At 40.8% G+C, this 16,747-nt stretch overlaps 2 protein-coding genes across 6 annotated transcripts in view; both read left to right on the forward strand.

Annotated features, from left to right (window-relative positions):
- Positions 1-16,747, forward strand: part of SLC7A9 (solute carrier family 7 member 9) — a 304,184-nt gene that overhangs the window by 85,885 nt on the left and 201,552 nt on the right. The gene's annotated exons all lie outside the window — the stretch shown is intronic.
- The window catches only part of ANKRD27 (ankyrin repeat domain 27), a 44,805-nt gene that overhangs the window by 15,211 nt on the left and 12,847 nt on the right, over positions 1-16,747 (forward strand). For all 4 annotated transcript variants that reach the window (XM_063313172.1, XM_063313174.1, XM_063313175.1 and 1 more), the window contains 9 exons: positions 5,093-5,185; positions 6,656-6,783; positions 7,171-7,253; positions 8,696-8,811; positions 11,902-11,994; positions 12,677-12,874; positions 13,847-13,906; positions 14,026-14,151; positions 15,563-15,607. In XM_063313172.1, coding sequence (XP_063169242.1) covers positions 5,093-5,185; positions 6,656-6,783; positions 7,171-7,253; positions 8,696-8,811; positions 11,902-11,994; positions 12,677-12,874; positions 13,847-13,906; positions 14,026-14,151; positions 15,563-15,607 — 942 coding nt within the window. The remainder of the gene's footprint in view (positions 1-5,092; positions 5,186-6,655; positions 6,784-7,170; positions 7,254-8,695; positions 8,812-11,901; positions 11,995-12,676; positions 12,875-13,846; positions 13,907-14,025; positions 14,152-15,562; positions 15,608-16,747) is intronic.

Below are 16,747 nucleotides of genomic sequence, written 5' to 3' on the forward strand. Positions count from 1 at the left end.
GTGGGCCAGGGCTGTAAGTGACCTGCCAGTGTTTCTTTTGTGGCTGGTCATATTCTTCCAGCCACAAAACAATCTCCTTCTTTGTATTTTTAGGATTTGGGGGTGTTTGCAGAACAAAACAAGTGTCTTAAATCTTGTGGAGGCCTCAGGCACCTTTCAGTATTCCTGAAATGTCCACCCCAAATGGGCTTTGGACCTGCTCACTGTTAGAGTATGGCCTATATCTTGCCCCAGAACTGGTGTGACCCCCAAGCCAGTTGGCATGGTGCCCTTCTAACTTAGAATACCTAGTGAACCTAATTACTCTGAATATAGAATGCTAGATAATTTAGCATTATGGTGTTTAAGCTAGTGTTGAATTTTCCATGACATGAAATGATGAGTCTTTAAGAGTCTTTTAAACTGGTCAAAATTTTATATTTTCTCTGAGAATCCTGCCCAAAGTCTTCTGGTCTGGGGTGGGGAGTCTGCAACCTTCTAGAGATAGTTCAACTACAACTCCCAGCATGACCATCAGCAAGTCATTTTGGGAGTCATAGTTCATCAACATTTGGAGGGCCACGGGTTCCTCACTGCTGCTTTAGATGATACAGTTACCACAAAGTTGATGACCAGAGAAACTTCCAAAACCTTAGGTGCTCCTGATCTGAATTGAAGCTGGAGGATGTGGACATGGTACCTGAATGAAAGCTGCGCCTGTGAGCCAACTACAAAGAATGGAATTTAGGTGTTTAATGGCTTGGTCTGGATCACTTGATGCCGAAGGCCTGGGGCTCCTTTCTGGCAAACGCTTCACTCCTCTGCTGCACTTTAAATCACTTTCGCAATGGTTTCATTTTGCTTCTTGGTGGGATGTTTTCTCAAGCAAACTTAGGCCACTTGGCTTTTCTTTTCTAAAATGGCAGAGGTGGGCCACAAGTGTTGTTTGATAGATCTCAGAGCCTTGTTAGATTAAAAAAAAAGGGGGGGAGGTGTGTGGAACAGAATAAATGGTTGCACTTTTCAGTACTTTGCCTGAAGATAGTTTGAAGATTGTTCATAACTTGTTACTCGACTAATTTCTGAAGACATTTAAGGCAAAAATGTGGGGATGATGGAAATGTTTGCTGTTTTCTGTAAAATAAAATGCATTAATGAATTTGAGAATGTGTGCAGTTCTTCAAAGTAAAACTTCTTTAAACGAGTCAATAAAAGATGCCCAGTTTCCCAGTACTTATTTTTTCCTGGTACTTTTACCTAAATGTAGCTGTCTGTCCCTTAGTTTTTAAAACTTATTTCAGATGTTTGCTAATGAATGACTTGCAAGGCAGATTATGAACAGTTGCATGTACATCTCTTTGCAGAAGATTTGGATTGCTCAGTTGAGAATTACAGTGTCTCAGTTCCATGAGTTTCATGTTTCAACCTTTTTGGTCTAACTTGCATTTAAATCCCAATGCTGTGCTTGCTTACATGACAGATTTACTCACGGTTAACTGAACTGTAGCTTATTCAACCTATCTGCTATACAGATTAGAAAGCAAGGAAAATGTTTGGTAAGATATATGCCAGGAGTGTGGGGTGCTGGTTCCCCCCTCTACTGCTTGAAAATAGCTTATATCTTGTGGTGAGATACCTACTTTGCTAAGTCATTTTGGCTTAATCTGGAAGGTGAGGGGTACCAGAACTGGATGGGGGGGGGTATAAAAAGGGGAAATCAGTAATATGCTTCATCAGCTAGACTTGACCTGAACTGGCTTGCTGATGCTGCTCAGCTCCCAGCTGGCAGTGCAATCAATTTTGATTCAGTCTGCAATTCTTTCATGAGAATGGAGGGGAAAGAATGGGCAGGATGTAATATCCTGGCATATAAAGTGTAAAAACAGCCTTCTCCAGCCAAGTATGCTCCAAAGATGTTGGACTTCAGCTCCCCATGGGCTGTGCTGTCAGGATCTGTTGAGAGTTGAAGTTATGACATCTAGAAGGGCTAGGTTTCCCACCCCTGGCTCCTATGTTGGCCATATGCCCAAAGATTTGTGGAATGGCTAACTGAAATACCCCAAGGGCACCAAATTGCCTATTCCAATCTGAAATGTGGGTTGGAAATCTTCAGCAGTTTTGAGATCATCTATAGCAGCCTTTCTCAACCTTTTGACCCTGGAGGAACCCTTGAAATATTTTTAGGCCTCAGGGAACCCCTGCACATTCAGGCTCAAAGATAGGCCACGAGTTACAAAATTACTGTATTTGTTTCATGGGTAGGCCTGTATATATGCATGAACAGTGTTCTTAAACTAAAAATAATGAAACCTCTTGGTTGTGAAGTTGCTCGAATTTGAAACAATTTTAAAAATAAATCGTGATCTCTCAGGGAACCCCTAGTGACCTCTCGTGGAACCCGAGGGTGCCACGGAACCCTGGTAGAGAAACCGTGATCTATAGCAACACTGGCTAGGTTGACGTACTGTGCTGAGCAAAAGCATTTCATTTGCATTTTGCTTAGTGTAAATCAAATCTTTATTACGGTCATAGACCAGCATATTAGCTTAGTGTAAATGTGAATTGTGTCATCAGAGCATGGTTAATAATAAAATGTGTGTTGAGCCTTGAATAAATCACAGTGGCCAAGTTCATACTTTATGGTAACTACAATAATGGTTTCCAAACCACAGTAAGTTCACACACGACATACCAACCTAGAACCCAAGTGTATCATAGCTTTGCCTGATGTAGACTTATTTCTTCTCTCTAACATGAAGAGGGCTTGTAGTCCCTCAGCATCATCTGATGAGTTCTCCAGCCCTGTTACTGCTTCCTTTCTCTGACCTGTGCAAGATGTCATTTCACAGTTGACCCTTTACATTCTACCTTCCCAGAAAAGAATTATTCAGCATGATTGACCAAACAAATGAAAATCAACTGGTGAGAGCATTAAAACTGTATTAGCCATAGTAAGGAAGTGGGTTTGGGTTAAAACCAGCTGTCCCCTTTATTCCTTCTGATTTTGTTTGGTTCCTTCTATTTAGTTTTGACTCTTGGTGACTGCCTGGACAAGTCCCTGCAGTTTTCTTGGCAAGGTTTTGGAAGTGCTTTGCCATTGCCTGCTTCCTAGGGCTAAGACAGAGTGACTGGCCCAAGGTCACCCAGCTGGCTATGTGCCTTTTGGCTGACCTCTGTTTTCAAACTAGTCACAAATCCATATCAATATTAAGGTGCTGTCTTCTGTGAGTCATATTCCTTGTCTATCTAACTCCTGTTGGTCCTCTTGACTGCTGGCAGTTTTGCAAAAACTGGATTTACACATGATGCTACCTAAAATTCTTTGGAGTCGGGCCTGGGATCTTTGTTGTAGAAAACAAACCTCTGTTCTACCATTGCTATCTCCATTCCTCTGTTGAATTACACTTCCTTTGTTCTCTGTGGTGTAGTTCACACAACAAGCTAAACCACAGCTTGTTTAACAGTGGTTTCTTTAAACCACAATTGGCTTGGTTTTGAATAGCATGCTATGCTATAAACCAGTGCTTTTCAAAAAAAAAAATTCATTACTAAAACCGCTCATCAAAAAGTCCTTTTTACCCAATGTAGGTAAAACACTTTAAGCCAATTTAAATGTTCCTGTTGCGATTGGTTAATGGGTTCATGTGTCGTTGCCCAAAGAAAAGCCACTTTTACCCAATTTTGGGTAATTTACCCAGGTTTTGGAAGCACTGCATAAACCTTAGTTCACAATGGCTGGGTTTACCAAATTAGCGCATAGTATGTTTTGTAAACCCTGTCTATATTTCACTAATTAACTTGGATCTGCTTTTCTGTGGCTTTGTTTGAAGCCGGAATCGCATGGTTGGTGAAGCTCATCAAACGCAAAGAATCAATTGTATCAGTATAGTTTTGGCTTTGCAATGGCACCAGAACCAATGCAACAAAGGTATACAGTAGTGTCAATGTCAATAAATCTTGGTGTTTACAATTAGTTTGTCAGGGCACTCTCCAGTGTGTAAAGCATAGAGCTCAATCTGATTTCTCCTTATATCTGCTATAACACTGGGAGTTTGTGCATACGCATGCTTCTTCAAGATGATAAATCCATGTCCAACAGCTGTACCACTTTCTATATTCCATAATAAACGATATGAACGTATCTGAATAAAAACGCCATTGTAAGAGAGGACTGTTAAATGAGAAAATTTGATTACAGTTCTGGTTTGTAAATTGTTAATGTCGATAAACTCTCAACCTAATAGAAAAGAATATATGTAGCTCAGGGTTGAGCTGTGAAGCCCTTGGTGCTCTCTGAGTTTGGTCGTTTGCTTGCAGACGTTTCATTACCCAACTAGGTAACGTCATCAGTGCTGATGATCAGGCACCGATGTTGTTACCTAGTTGGGTAATGAAACGTCTGCAAGCAAGCAAGCTCAGAGAGCACCAAGGACTCCACAACCCTCAAGGTTGGCCATAAACAGATCCCTACTGATACGGGATTAGAAATGGTGCAAGGAGGGCTGTGTTCCGTTAGACTGGCTCAAGTGGGTTTCTGCCACGTGCAAATGCTGCTCAAACTTTTAATATTACAATAAAATTGGAGATAATGCAGTGTAGTGGTTAAGGTGTTGAACTAGGAGCAGGAGGTCCTGGTTCTAGTCTACTTGGCACCTTCGGGGTAGTCACATACCTCCCAGAGTTGCTGTTGCTGGGACAAATTGAAGGGGGCCCTTATGTATGCCATTTTGAGCTTCTCTAAAAAAGGCAGGATATACATCTAATAAATAGTTGGTAAAAGAACAGAAGTTTTCTTGGATGATGTTGTGGTCCTGTCTTCTGTTGTGATTGTATTTTTCTTTATGCTCGCTTTCTTTTTAGGATTCCACACACATGCTTTTGGTTGAAAGACGGAATTCATTCTGTTCACTAGATAAATGAAAACATTGAAAATCCATCCTTTGGTGCAATCAAATTGGTAGTCTTAAAAGTTTGAGAGTTGGGCTTTAAAATGGAATTCACTAGGTTAAGCAGATCTGATGTTGTCTGTTAAACCAGAGAAAGAGGGTTGCAAATACTTGCTTTCAGTTAAATAGTTCTCATGGCTAATAGATTCTCTTTTTTCCTTTTGTAGGGATCTGAAGGATTTAACGAGAAGCTGTTCTTAAGACAGAGAATGAATTTGCTCTCCCAAATGTCCACCACCCCCATAGACTGCTTGTTTAAGGTTTGGATTGCATAGTTGTTGGATTAGCTCAGCAAGTATTAGCAGAATACTATCTCATGCAACCTGTTGAATGTCATTGCTATCTGTGGACTAAAATTGGGTGTTTTAGAATTGATAAAAGAACGGCACCTGTCTTTCCTGTGCCACCTTTATTGACTATTTAAATTATTAATACAATTATGGGAGCTTTAATCAGGGTAGCGTCAGTGTTGGTGAAATACTGTTTTATTGATTATGTTCTATTTATTTTCTAAGCAGCTCATGTCTGATTCCTCCCTCCATTTAATTGTCTGCCATGGGGGAGATGAGGCTGGGGGAAACTTGCCTAAGAGTAGTCTCTGTGGGCACATCCTTAAAGTTCCTGTTTTAGTCAAAGATTTAAAATTTAATGTGTTGAGAGTTTGTTTGGAGCAGAATATGTCTTTTCCTTGCCAGCACAGAGAAGCTGCTGAATCAGTTTGATGCTGTCATTTTATTGTTGCTGAAGTTGCATATAGGATTTTTAAATTTACTTTTTAAAAAAATATCTGCTCCTTTGAGAATTCTCATAAATGGAGGGAAGGAATCTACGTTTTCAGATAAAGTTATACAATCCTAAAAAAAGGGTTGCGTTAACCCGTTCGGGCCTAGCAAGTCGTGTTAGGTAACACGAAGGAGTTTTTATCAGGGATCATCAGTATTGCTTGGACTCCAGTCCTCCCTTGTTATTGACTTATGTTAAATGCTGTAGTTTTTACATTTTTAACATTGTGTATGGAAATTTATCCTGAAGAACCAAGTTTGCAATCTCACACCTGCCTGTCCCTACCTGGTGTCTTCCAGGTGTATTGGAACCATAGCTCCAATCGTTCTTAATCAATATGACAATTGGAGAAAATTGTTTATACCTGTTGCATAAAGGCAGTTGACCTTGGTAGGATTGAGCAGACACCCATTGGTTTTTATGGTTTAACCGTTAAAGAGATGTCATCACAGTTAATGTGCTCATTTAGGAGTAATTGCATATCTAAAACATCATTGGCCTACAGATCCAAGGAAGGTTGCTACCTATCGACACCCCATTATTTCATAGAAATGCCTGTCCCTGGCCTGTTTGGGTGCAACTCGGTACTTATGAGTATCCTTTCTGAAGCCCTTTGCAAGCTGCCATTCCTGTTGTACAAATGCTTAAGCATTTACCCTGTTTTTATATGCAAAAAATTTGCTATTCCAAACCAAATGATTTCCTTTCACAGCTTCTCGTGGCTAGTTTACTATACATGGTCAGATGCTGGAATTATAGTCAATGATCCAGACAATAAATCCGTGACTTGTGATGGAAACACAGACCCTTCTGTCATTTGCTGTGATGTGAGAACTGACCCTGATTCCTTCTCATGGTTCTCCAAGGACTTTCTCCTCCATCTGGTCTCTTCACTGTTTGGGTTTTGAACCTGCCCAGATGTCTCTCTCTCTCTTTGTTCTTTGCAGCATGTTGCTTCGGGCAACCAAGAAGAAGTAGAACGCTTGTTGAGCCAAGGAGACAGTGATAAAGATACTGTGCAAAACATGTGCCACCCGCTCTGCTTTTGTGACAAATGTGAGAAGCTAGTTTCTGGGTAAGAATCATTTTTTTTCAAGGGTTATCCCAAATGATTCAGAGTGAAAGTTAAGGCACTTGATTCTGTCTACAGTGGCTTGATTCAGATACAATACCAGATTATGGTCTGCGTGCATGTAAGGGTTGTGCATGCAGTCATTCAGTCAATATTCCGAGGCTCAGTAAGGTAGGCCAGTATTATTATTAATGTGATTTTTTTAGGAGGAAAGGATTGAAGGTGACAGAAGAGTTGCTAGCAAGCTCGGAGTAGGGCAGAATTTTAACGACCTTGTTAACACCATGCCACAAGAGGGTCCATACTTCAGCACTTCTTGGAGACAGAGAAGGCTGTGAAGATACCTGCATTCTGCTTGAGTTTGATCAAGTCTTTTATTATTGCTTTAAGGAAGCTGAATGATCCTTCCATTGTTACACCATTTTCTAGAGATGACCAGGGTTTTACTCCACTCCATGTAGCTGCTATTTATGGTAAGCACTGCATTTTTTTCATTTTTCAAATGTTGTAGCATAGCCTTCCCGAATACAGCACAATCTGTAGCTGTCCTAGTTGGGTGTTCTGAAGGTTGCAAATCCTTTGGGGCAAGGAGGCTAGCAGAGCCCAGTCTTTGTTTTGCTCTGCACTGTTTGAAAAATGGATTATTTTTACCTGATGTCTTCTATTGTTCTTTTTACTGCTGTTATATGTTTGGTTTTGCTTTATGTTCATCACTGGAAATGAATGGCGATATTCCACTATCAGCTAATTTGGGGGCAAATACCAAGTCCCCTTGTATTTCGCTTTCTCAGATAAAAATAAGCACACTGTCTCTGACAAATATGTATGTATGTATAAAAAACCCTTTAAATTTTATTTAAAAATTAATAAAAGTTCTGCGTAAACAACAGGAGTGACATATAAGAAGGGAACTTAGAACAGGATAATTTGCATTTTAAAAGCCTGTATCAGAGAAATTCATATGTCAAAGGAAAAAAAATATTAATGATCATTTGTGTTCAAAAAAGGATTAAGCAGTTTACATTAAGACAGTGTTTCTCAACCTTGGCAACTTGAAGATGGGTGGAATTCCCCAGCCAGCAAGGCTGGCTGGGAAATTCTGGCACTTGAAGTCCACCCATCTTCAAGTTGCCATAGTTGAGAAACACTGCATTAAGAACTAAGAAAATTAAAGGAGGATATTGAAAAAGTCCTAAATTATGAGATGGTGTGGTGGCAAGTGGTTATGCAGCTGGAATATGAGGAATTCTGGGAGTCCTAGTGCAGCAACAATAGGAAGGCCACAGGTTGCCCACTGACATGATGCTATTTTCAAGCCGACAATTTGCAAGATAGGAGCTTTTTTCTTAATTGTAGCCTCTGATCATTTTGTTTATTCCAGAGGGAAATAATAGTAGGTGATCTTGGGCCTCGGCTTGGCAAGGGACAAGCTTTAAAACCCTTTTGGCACCTCCGATTTCTCACCAATGCCTTGAGGAAGGGTAACCTTCTCCTAAAAGCCTGCTTTGGTCTTCTTGGCAATATCAAGTCATAAACCGCAGCATCCATCAGCTATTGGTAGGACTTGAATATTGGGTGGCAAGTTCCTTATTTGGTGGTGATGAGATTTCTTAGTTGTGCCCAGGTTCCCAAGTAAGGGATGCTTTTTGCTGTATGCCTTCCATTGGTGTTCATTTCTGACCCTCAGGAATAAATTGTCATTGATTATTGCTGGAAATTCTCTTGCTTGGCTCTGAACTGGAAAATCTCTTGTGGGCACTTGGAGGCCCAAGAGTTATTTGCACGGCTTGCACGAGAAGGATAAAGAGAAAGTGATTATATACTCAGAACCAACTCTGCAAATGCAACATGCTTTGAAAAAAAATGGTGAAATGCTTTCATTTTGGTGGTAATGAGCAGGTTTCTTTTCCCACAGGGCAAGCCTTGTTAATTGACTTGTTAGTCTCCAAAGGCGCCGTTGTCAACGCCACGGATTACCACGGATCAACACCACTTCATCTTGCCTGTCAAAAAGGATACCAAAATGTTACTGTAAGCTACAGACAGTTTGTGAGCCATGTTGCACAACTGAATTGCTAATTCTAATTCTACTTTTATTCTTAGACACAAAGAACATTTAGGTGCTTTTTCAGTCCTGGGTCACTTACTTCCTGAAAGCGAAATCTGGTCTTGGTTGCCTTAATAGTGGAGTGATGGCTTTTCAGAAGGGGAACTAAAGTCTCTGCATCTTTGTCCAGATGGGTGGACTTCCACTCCTAGAATTCTCAGCCCCGGCTGTGCTAGCGGGGGGGATTCTGGGAACTGGAATTCCAGACAGCTGGAGAGCACCCAGCTTAAGGAAGGCTGGGATATTTCTCTAATCTAGTCAGTTGTGATCAAGTGTAAAACTTGCTGAAGAGCTGCATCTGTGGAATAGTAACCCAGGAGAAGCAACAGCACCTGAGACGTGGTCCTGACTTTATCCCCCATATTTTTTCTGAAATACTCTTTTCCTTTGAAAGCATTTCAGAAGCGAATTGGCATTCCTCCAATTGGAATTGGGAATGGTAGGGGGGGAAAAATGGACAATTTTGCCTTCTCGGCCCTGTTGGTTGGTTAGTTTTAATTTGAGATTGGTCCATAGCCTGAGACCTAACATTGAAGGCAGCTCCCAGAACTTACAAAATTGAACACAGCATAAAACTCAATGTTATAATTAAAACAGTAAAATCCAACATCTAATTCCCCTAATTAGGTACTGAAGTTAATGAGCTATAATGTGTTTGGTGCGGTGCTGCTGTTTATCAGTAATCCCCAAAGGCAGTGTTTCTCAACCTTGGCCACTTTAAGATGTGTGGACTTCAGCTCCCAGAATTCCCCAGCCAGCATGGCTGGCTGGAGAATTCTAGGAGTTGTCCACACATCTTAAAGTGGCCAGGGTTGAGAAACACTGCCCAAAGGAGTTCCAGAAAAGCCAGTTTATCTGCTTCCAGAGGCCATGAGAGTGGGGGACATCCTTGCATCAGGGGCAAGCTATTCCAGAGGGGGTGAAATCTCCTGCCATTGGCCCCCTCCCATTGAAAATTTGATAGTGGGGACCCTTAGCAGGTGCCCCTTGGTTAATCAGGTAGGGCTAGCAGAAACTACTGAGAAAGGCAGTCTCTGAGATACCTGGGCCCGAACTTCTTTCCATAATGATAACCACCTTTTATTTATTTTATTTTATTTATTTTCTATCCCACCTTTACTATTTTTATAAATAACTCAAGGCGGCGAACATACCTAACACTCCTTCCTCCTCCTGTTTTCCCCACAACAACAGCCCTGTGAGGTGAGTTGGGCTGAGAGAGAGGGACTGGCCCAAGGTGTAAGGTGGGACTAGAACTCACAGTCTCCTGGTTTCTAGCCCGCTGCCTTAACCACTAGACCAAACTGGCTCTCTTTCAGCTTCAATTTCCTATTTCAATGTGTATGTGTGCATATGATATAGCACTTTGTAGTGTATCTTATGCAGTCTGGGTCTGTGACTGATTGATTGAATACATATGTGTTTGGTGGAGGTGTATATGTACACCATAAACAGGGCCATGGGGCCATCCAGTGAATGGGGCAGCCAAAGAGGTTTGGGTTGTTAATATGAAAAACCAGATGGTGCTTTGAAATAATAGAGGCCATGTACAAACTCTTCAATAGGGGATGATTCTGTGGTGCCTGAAGGCAGCAGGTCAGGATAAGCTTTGCCAACAGTTGGCTTCAGTTCCCTGTTCTTCTTGCCTTGCCTCCTAGAGTTGGTTGCCTCACTCTACCTAATGGAGGTGTTGGCCCTGCAGATGGAAAAAAAAATGCTTTCTGACTGATGCTGGCTTTCAGCCCAAAGAACTGATGCATTTAGCCTTGAGTTCTTCTGTGCTTTCTTCCTGTTGTCTTTTGCAAGGATTACAATAATATTTCTGTAAATAGCAAAACATGAATAAAACATTTTGCTTGATGAAGCTGCATCTTCCACCATTTTTTGTTTTGGAGTGGGTGGGGGGATGGGAGAAGGCCATTCAATGCTATAAGATTTATGTTCCATGAAAAGTGCTTCAGATGTTCCCAAAGTCATCCATTACCAAAATGTCCCCAGCCACCTCTCTTGGTGCCTACCACCCAGTTTCCTGGTGCCCTTAACTTTAAAAAAATGTTATTTTCATAGAAGAAATAGAAAGCTGCTATACTGCAGAGCAAAATACCAGCTTTTAGCATCATTTTTATTGGTAGCAATGTCTTTGGGCCTCCTGAGGTCCCACTGGAATGGCTAAGAGCATTGTAGAAAGACTGGTTCGCTTAGTAAATGGAGGTCTCGGCACTGATCTTTTCTACCTTGGCAGTCATTGGACAAATACATGAGTCAGCCATTTTGTGTGCATGCCTCCTAAATGCTCAGATAGGCAGCATAGGGGTGTACCTCAATTAGATTGGACCCAGGGCATTTTGACTTCAAGTCACCACCACCACCACCACCACCCATATAAGACATTGCGAGTTTTGCAGGAGTTGGTAGCTCTTGGTGGGCTTCTTCATCTAGTGGTATTATGTTGACAAAAATAGAATGCAAGATTCTTTGGAAGTAGGGTGTGGATGGAGGTGTGAAAAATGGAAGGAGGGTGTAAAAGGCAAGGGCCATGCATGAAACCAGTTACTGAAACTATTAGCACTAAGTGACAGGGTGGCTTGAAATGTCTTGGGTTGGTACTAAACATTATTGTTTAAGGCAACTTTCTAAAGTACTGCTACCCTGCTGTTCAGCAATGAAGTCACACTTGGCCAGATGGAAATGGTGCATTAACTTAGCCTAAGGAAACTTTATTTTCTGTAGCTTTTTTCTGAAAAGCTAAGCTTCCTTGCATTGCCTTGTTACAGCAGTGTTTACCTGTTGGTAGGGAGGTCTAAATAGCTTGGAGGTAACTCTTCGTTGGTTGTTCAACAGTGCACAATGAGATGCTTTCATGCCAGTTTGCAACGTGGTCCAAACAGGTAGCCGAAAGGGAAGATGGGCATTAGCAATGTCATTTGGTTTCAGAAATGATAAGACCCACAGGAGATACCAGCCTATTTTGACTTCTTCTCTGAATAATATTGGCTTTTCCCCCTTATTTTCAGCTCCTCTTACTACATTATAAGTCAAGCATGGAAGCCCAAGATAATAATGGCAACACTGCACTCCATTTAGCCTGCACTTACGGGCATGAGGATGTAAGTAGGTGGTCTAAAACAGCCGTTTTCACAGATGTCCTTCAGTTCTGTAATTGGCAAATGTCATTTGGACCATAGCTTTCTTTTCTATCTCCTTTGAGGGGCAAACAAATTCCAAATCTTTTAGCTTTCTTTTCCTATCAAATTTTCAGTTGTTATTGAAGGTATGAAACATGGACACATACTGTTAATTGATTTATTTTGTTTTTACACCACTCTTCCTCCCTATTTCCTGTGTTCAGGACATCACTACTAGCCCTTCAGGTTTCTTCTGAAATCATTAAAATACAGTGTGTGTTCCCATAAAATTGCAATAATTAAAACATTCTGTGGAAAAAAAAAACATTATAAAGCCGGAAGAAGAGATGGGCATCTCCTGAATGTGGGTCTGCTGTGGTGGTTCTTCGTAGCTAACAATCTGGTAAAGGCCTAGAGGGCATGCTCAGAACAGTCGCCCTCCTTGCTCTTTTGTTATATGGAACAATATGTGAATGATGCGCATGGGGTGCTTAACCCTACCTTGCATGTTGTCTGAGCAGATATTTCTGCATTCAGACACTCATGGCTGAGCAGGGTTAAGTCATTTTCTCTGGATGAATAAAATGCAAAGCAGCAGTTTGCATCAGGTGGCGTATAAGCAATGGTCTTTGTGCAACCCTGTTGTTCTGTTTTAACTTTCTAGTGCGTCAAGGCTCTGGTTTATTATGATGTCCATTCGTGCAAGTTAGACATTGGTAATGAAAAAGGAGACACACCCCTCCACATAGCTGCCCGCTGGGGCTACCAAGGCATCATCGAAGTCCTCCTGCAGAATGGAGCCAACCCAGGTGTTCTGAACCGGATGAAAGAGACTCCTGTCCAATGCGCATTAAATTCAACGGTACTTCTTAGCTAACTGCAGTATTCTTAGGATGCTTTTTAAGTGACTTTGAAGCCAAGACATCCTGCGTATTTTCACTGTTGAATTACAGAGAGGATACAGCCAAGGCCTTAGCAATAACCACAACAATAATAAACATGTAATCATCCTTTCTATTTGGTTTTGTCCCAGGAAAGTTGCTGGCTTGCCTCTGATAAGCGCAGGCAATGCGCATTTGTTTGTGGGACCCGCTGCATTTATCAGTTCTGTCTCTCTCGTTTTAAACCTATTTCTGTTCTGATTTTTAAAGAGAACTTGATTTTAAAAAAGAAACCGCTTTGCACAGCTACTTAAAAATAGCTTCTGATTGGTAATGTTGGAGAAAGGCCATAGCTGTGTTTTTTATACATGCACACAAACATATGAGCTGCAGGAAGAATATCTCCATCTGTAGGCTCTTAAATTTGATTTTACGCAGAGAAAAAAATCCCAAAGTTTCCCTCTTGGTTTTATTGCAGTCCCAGTACAAACTAGTAAAAACAAGAAGTCTTGTGACATCAAAAACCTAACCAATTCCAATTTTATTACTGTTCTGCTTGGTTAGATTATTTTTTCACTTCATCTAGATTTATTTTGTGAACCCACAAAAACCTGTGTGACAGTAAAATACATTTAGCTGGCTTTTAAAGTGTCACAAAACTTTATGTTTTCTGTATAGTATGGCTAAGCCATTATTTCTTTAACTGGAGTTCCCTGAATCAACCACAGTTGGCTGGGTTTACAGAAAACACTGAGTCAAAAACCATGGTTTACAAGCCACAGTGGTTGACTTCACTCAGTATGCTGGGCTATACAAAAGCAGACTTTGTTGTAACTTACTGCCATATACGAACTCAGTTCATTCCTTATTTGCTGGTAGCATATTTTATATTCCTTTGGTTAATTTCTTGAGATCTGCACTTGCTTGTTCATTGAGTTTTAATCTCTCTGCAGATTATATCCTTAATGGAGCTGAACTACCTCGCTTTTGAAAAAGGACAGAGTGCTTCTCAGGTAATCCGGGTGCACTTGTCATTACTCTTAGCTTAAAGATATCCTGCTGATCATCTGGTACGTGAATGCAGGATGCAGCCAACTCTTTCTTGTTCTGCTTTCTTTGTGGGGGCCGCTAGTCACCGATCCGATCTTCTTCGTATTGTGAGGACACCATCAGCCAAGTATCATCCACCTCCAGTTTATCTTCAGTAACACCAGTGGCAACAGTGACACCAGAAGAAACCAAAGCTCATTATAAAGAGGTAAGCTGGTGACACAGTAGGCATTTGGCAGGTGTATCTCTTAAAACATTTTTTATCTTTACAGATTATGTATTCTGTGCACCCTGTCCATTTCTGTACCCTCATCTTCCTCTTCCCATTTCACAGATTTTGTTAAAGCCTTGACAGCTTTCTCCTTAATGCCTTCCCTAGGTTGTGCCAAAATCACTCTCGATCTCAGACCAATTTCTTTCTTTCTTAAGTCCAGTGATGCCACATCCAGGTCTTTATTCGTTTCTCTGGTTCTTATTTCCATCTTATTTTCTGGGTCTCCGTTTTTTCCTCGATTTGTTTAACTCCTTCATTCATTTGTATTGCAGATTTTTCCAATTTTTTAATTCATTTTCTCTTCCATATTTGCAAATCTTTCAGCCAGTAAAGATATCACTGACTTTATAATGTTCTTCCTCCATTCCTCAAACTTCTTTTGTGACATCCCTGGTGTAATGCCTTGTCCTGGAGTTTGCTACCTTAACGATCCTCTTCTCCCTTCTTTTGCTGCTTCCCTGATAATAGCCACCTTTCTCTCTCTCTCCATTTAATTTACTTTGTCCAACAAGGGAAAGCAACAGCCAAAATGGAGCCCTTCTTCTTTTTTTCTTTTCCCTTCCTCTATGTTCCTAACTCATTGGTCCCGTTCGACACATTCTACAGTCTGCGCTCTTTAACAACAGTCTCTTGATTTTTTGTTGAAAAAACATCCCCCAATCTTTTCTCTCAGAAAACGCAACATCATAATATTTTAATGTGTTTGTTTTATATATAATAATATATAAAATTTTAACACATTTGCTTATTGTCAGCCATGTTTGTTTATTGCTTCCCACTAAAAATCTCAAAGCAGCTCACACTTTAAAAATAGAACAGAAACATTCACTTAAAGCAGTTTAAAGTGCCATATTCAATTTAAAAAGTGCATTAAAGAAGGAAGACAGAAATAGAGACGATAGCCCAGATTTATACAGGGAAGGGGTGGGGGAAGAGGCCCAGAAGCTTGAAATCGTAAGCATCTCATAAATTTCAGGAGGGAGAGCATTCCAGAATGCAGAAGGCTGCTTGCAAGATAGTTAACGTATGGTTCTGGCACAATTTTAGCCATCAACTATATCTGTAACAGTGAAGGAGGTCTGTCAGATATCCTGGTCGCTAGTTTTTGGGGTCCTTTTACGTCAAGCCAAACCTTCAGCCTGATTTGGTATATAACTGGAAGCCACTGTTCAGTGCTTCAGCAACCATCTAACGTGTTCATGGCCACTGCCTCATTCTGCATGTGCTGCAGCTTCTGGACTGGTCATAAGGGCAGAACCCCATTTTGCAATACTGTATATCAATTCTGTCGTAACTGCCAATTCAACTAAAATGCTTCTTGTTTCTGGTGTTATTTATTCTGTAGGTGGACAAACTTTTAAGAGCAGTTGCTGATGGAGACTTGGAGATGGTAAGAGGAGCTTGCTGGATTCACGCTTTACAAGATTGTAGACGTTTGTGAGCAAACACACTGATGGTGGTGCTAAGCAGAGTTTCCCACCTCAAAGCCAGCAGTTCTTAAAGATAATCAAGTGGAAATAGATCATCATTTGCGTAATGGGAATACCCAGGATTGTACTCTCACTCTTCTTGCTGGCCAGGCTGGAAAACATCTCCCAGTTCCAGTTGCTCACCACCCTGGGCAGTGGGAACAGCAAAATGTTTGGGGGTGAGCTTGAGGTTTTCAGACACCATTAGAAAATCTAAGCTGATTACAAAAGCATCCAAATGAGGGCCAAAAAATGTTCAGTGGGTGTGAGTTGCTTCATCACCTTTTCCATGGGGAAGGACAATATGGAGGACCTTGCAAAAAGACATGTCCAGCTGAAAGCCTGAGTATTCCCTATGACCACTGACTGTTGCAGTCCCACGTATGGGTGTGCATTATGTATGTATGGGGTGTGTCTATATAGCTTAATTTGTGCCATTCTTAAAAAATGCCGTTCCTGGTTGATGCAATGTTCTTGGGTTGAATTTTGATAATCCTAACTAGGAGCATTATTTTTCACAAGAAAAGTAGTTCTGAATGAAAACGGGCTTTGTTGCTTCATTGTTCTATAATAGCAGTATCAGCTCTGAACAAGAAGACATGGAAGACCTAATGATACTAACAGACCCACATTTTTATATATATATATGAGATAAAAAGCAGTGGATGGTGTTTTGCTTTTCAAAATCTTCCTTTCCATAGAGCAATATTAACTTGGCAGTTCCTATCCTATAATTTGCGTTATTTACTGTCTCCAGGGATGACAGAGAAATTGCCATAGCAATTTTGCTCTATTCTTTGGAAGCCTTTTACAGCAAGGCAAATTATACCATTTGTATTTTCGATGTATGTAGAGTTTCAAAAATGTTAATGCAAAAGGTGATAAATCTGGTGGCCTAATTGAGACATAATGCAGTACGTCGGTTTGCTATCTAAGTTATTCATGGATCACATAACTTAGTTTTTCGCTGATCGTGTTATGCAAATCCAGCCAGTTTTGCTTATTCAATAAACCATGGTCAGGCATTATATGTGACCTCCCCTCTGCTGGGATTGGTAACA

Source organism: Candoia aspera, chromosome 11 (assembly GCF_035149785.1).
Source record: "Candoia aspera isolate rCanAsp1 chromosome 11, rCanAsp1.hap2, whole genome shotgun sequence".
Taxonomy (NCBI): domain Eukaryota; kingdom Metazoa; phylum Chordata; class Lepidosauria; order Squamata; family Boidae; genus Candoia; species Candoia aspera.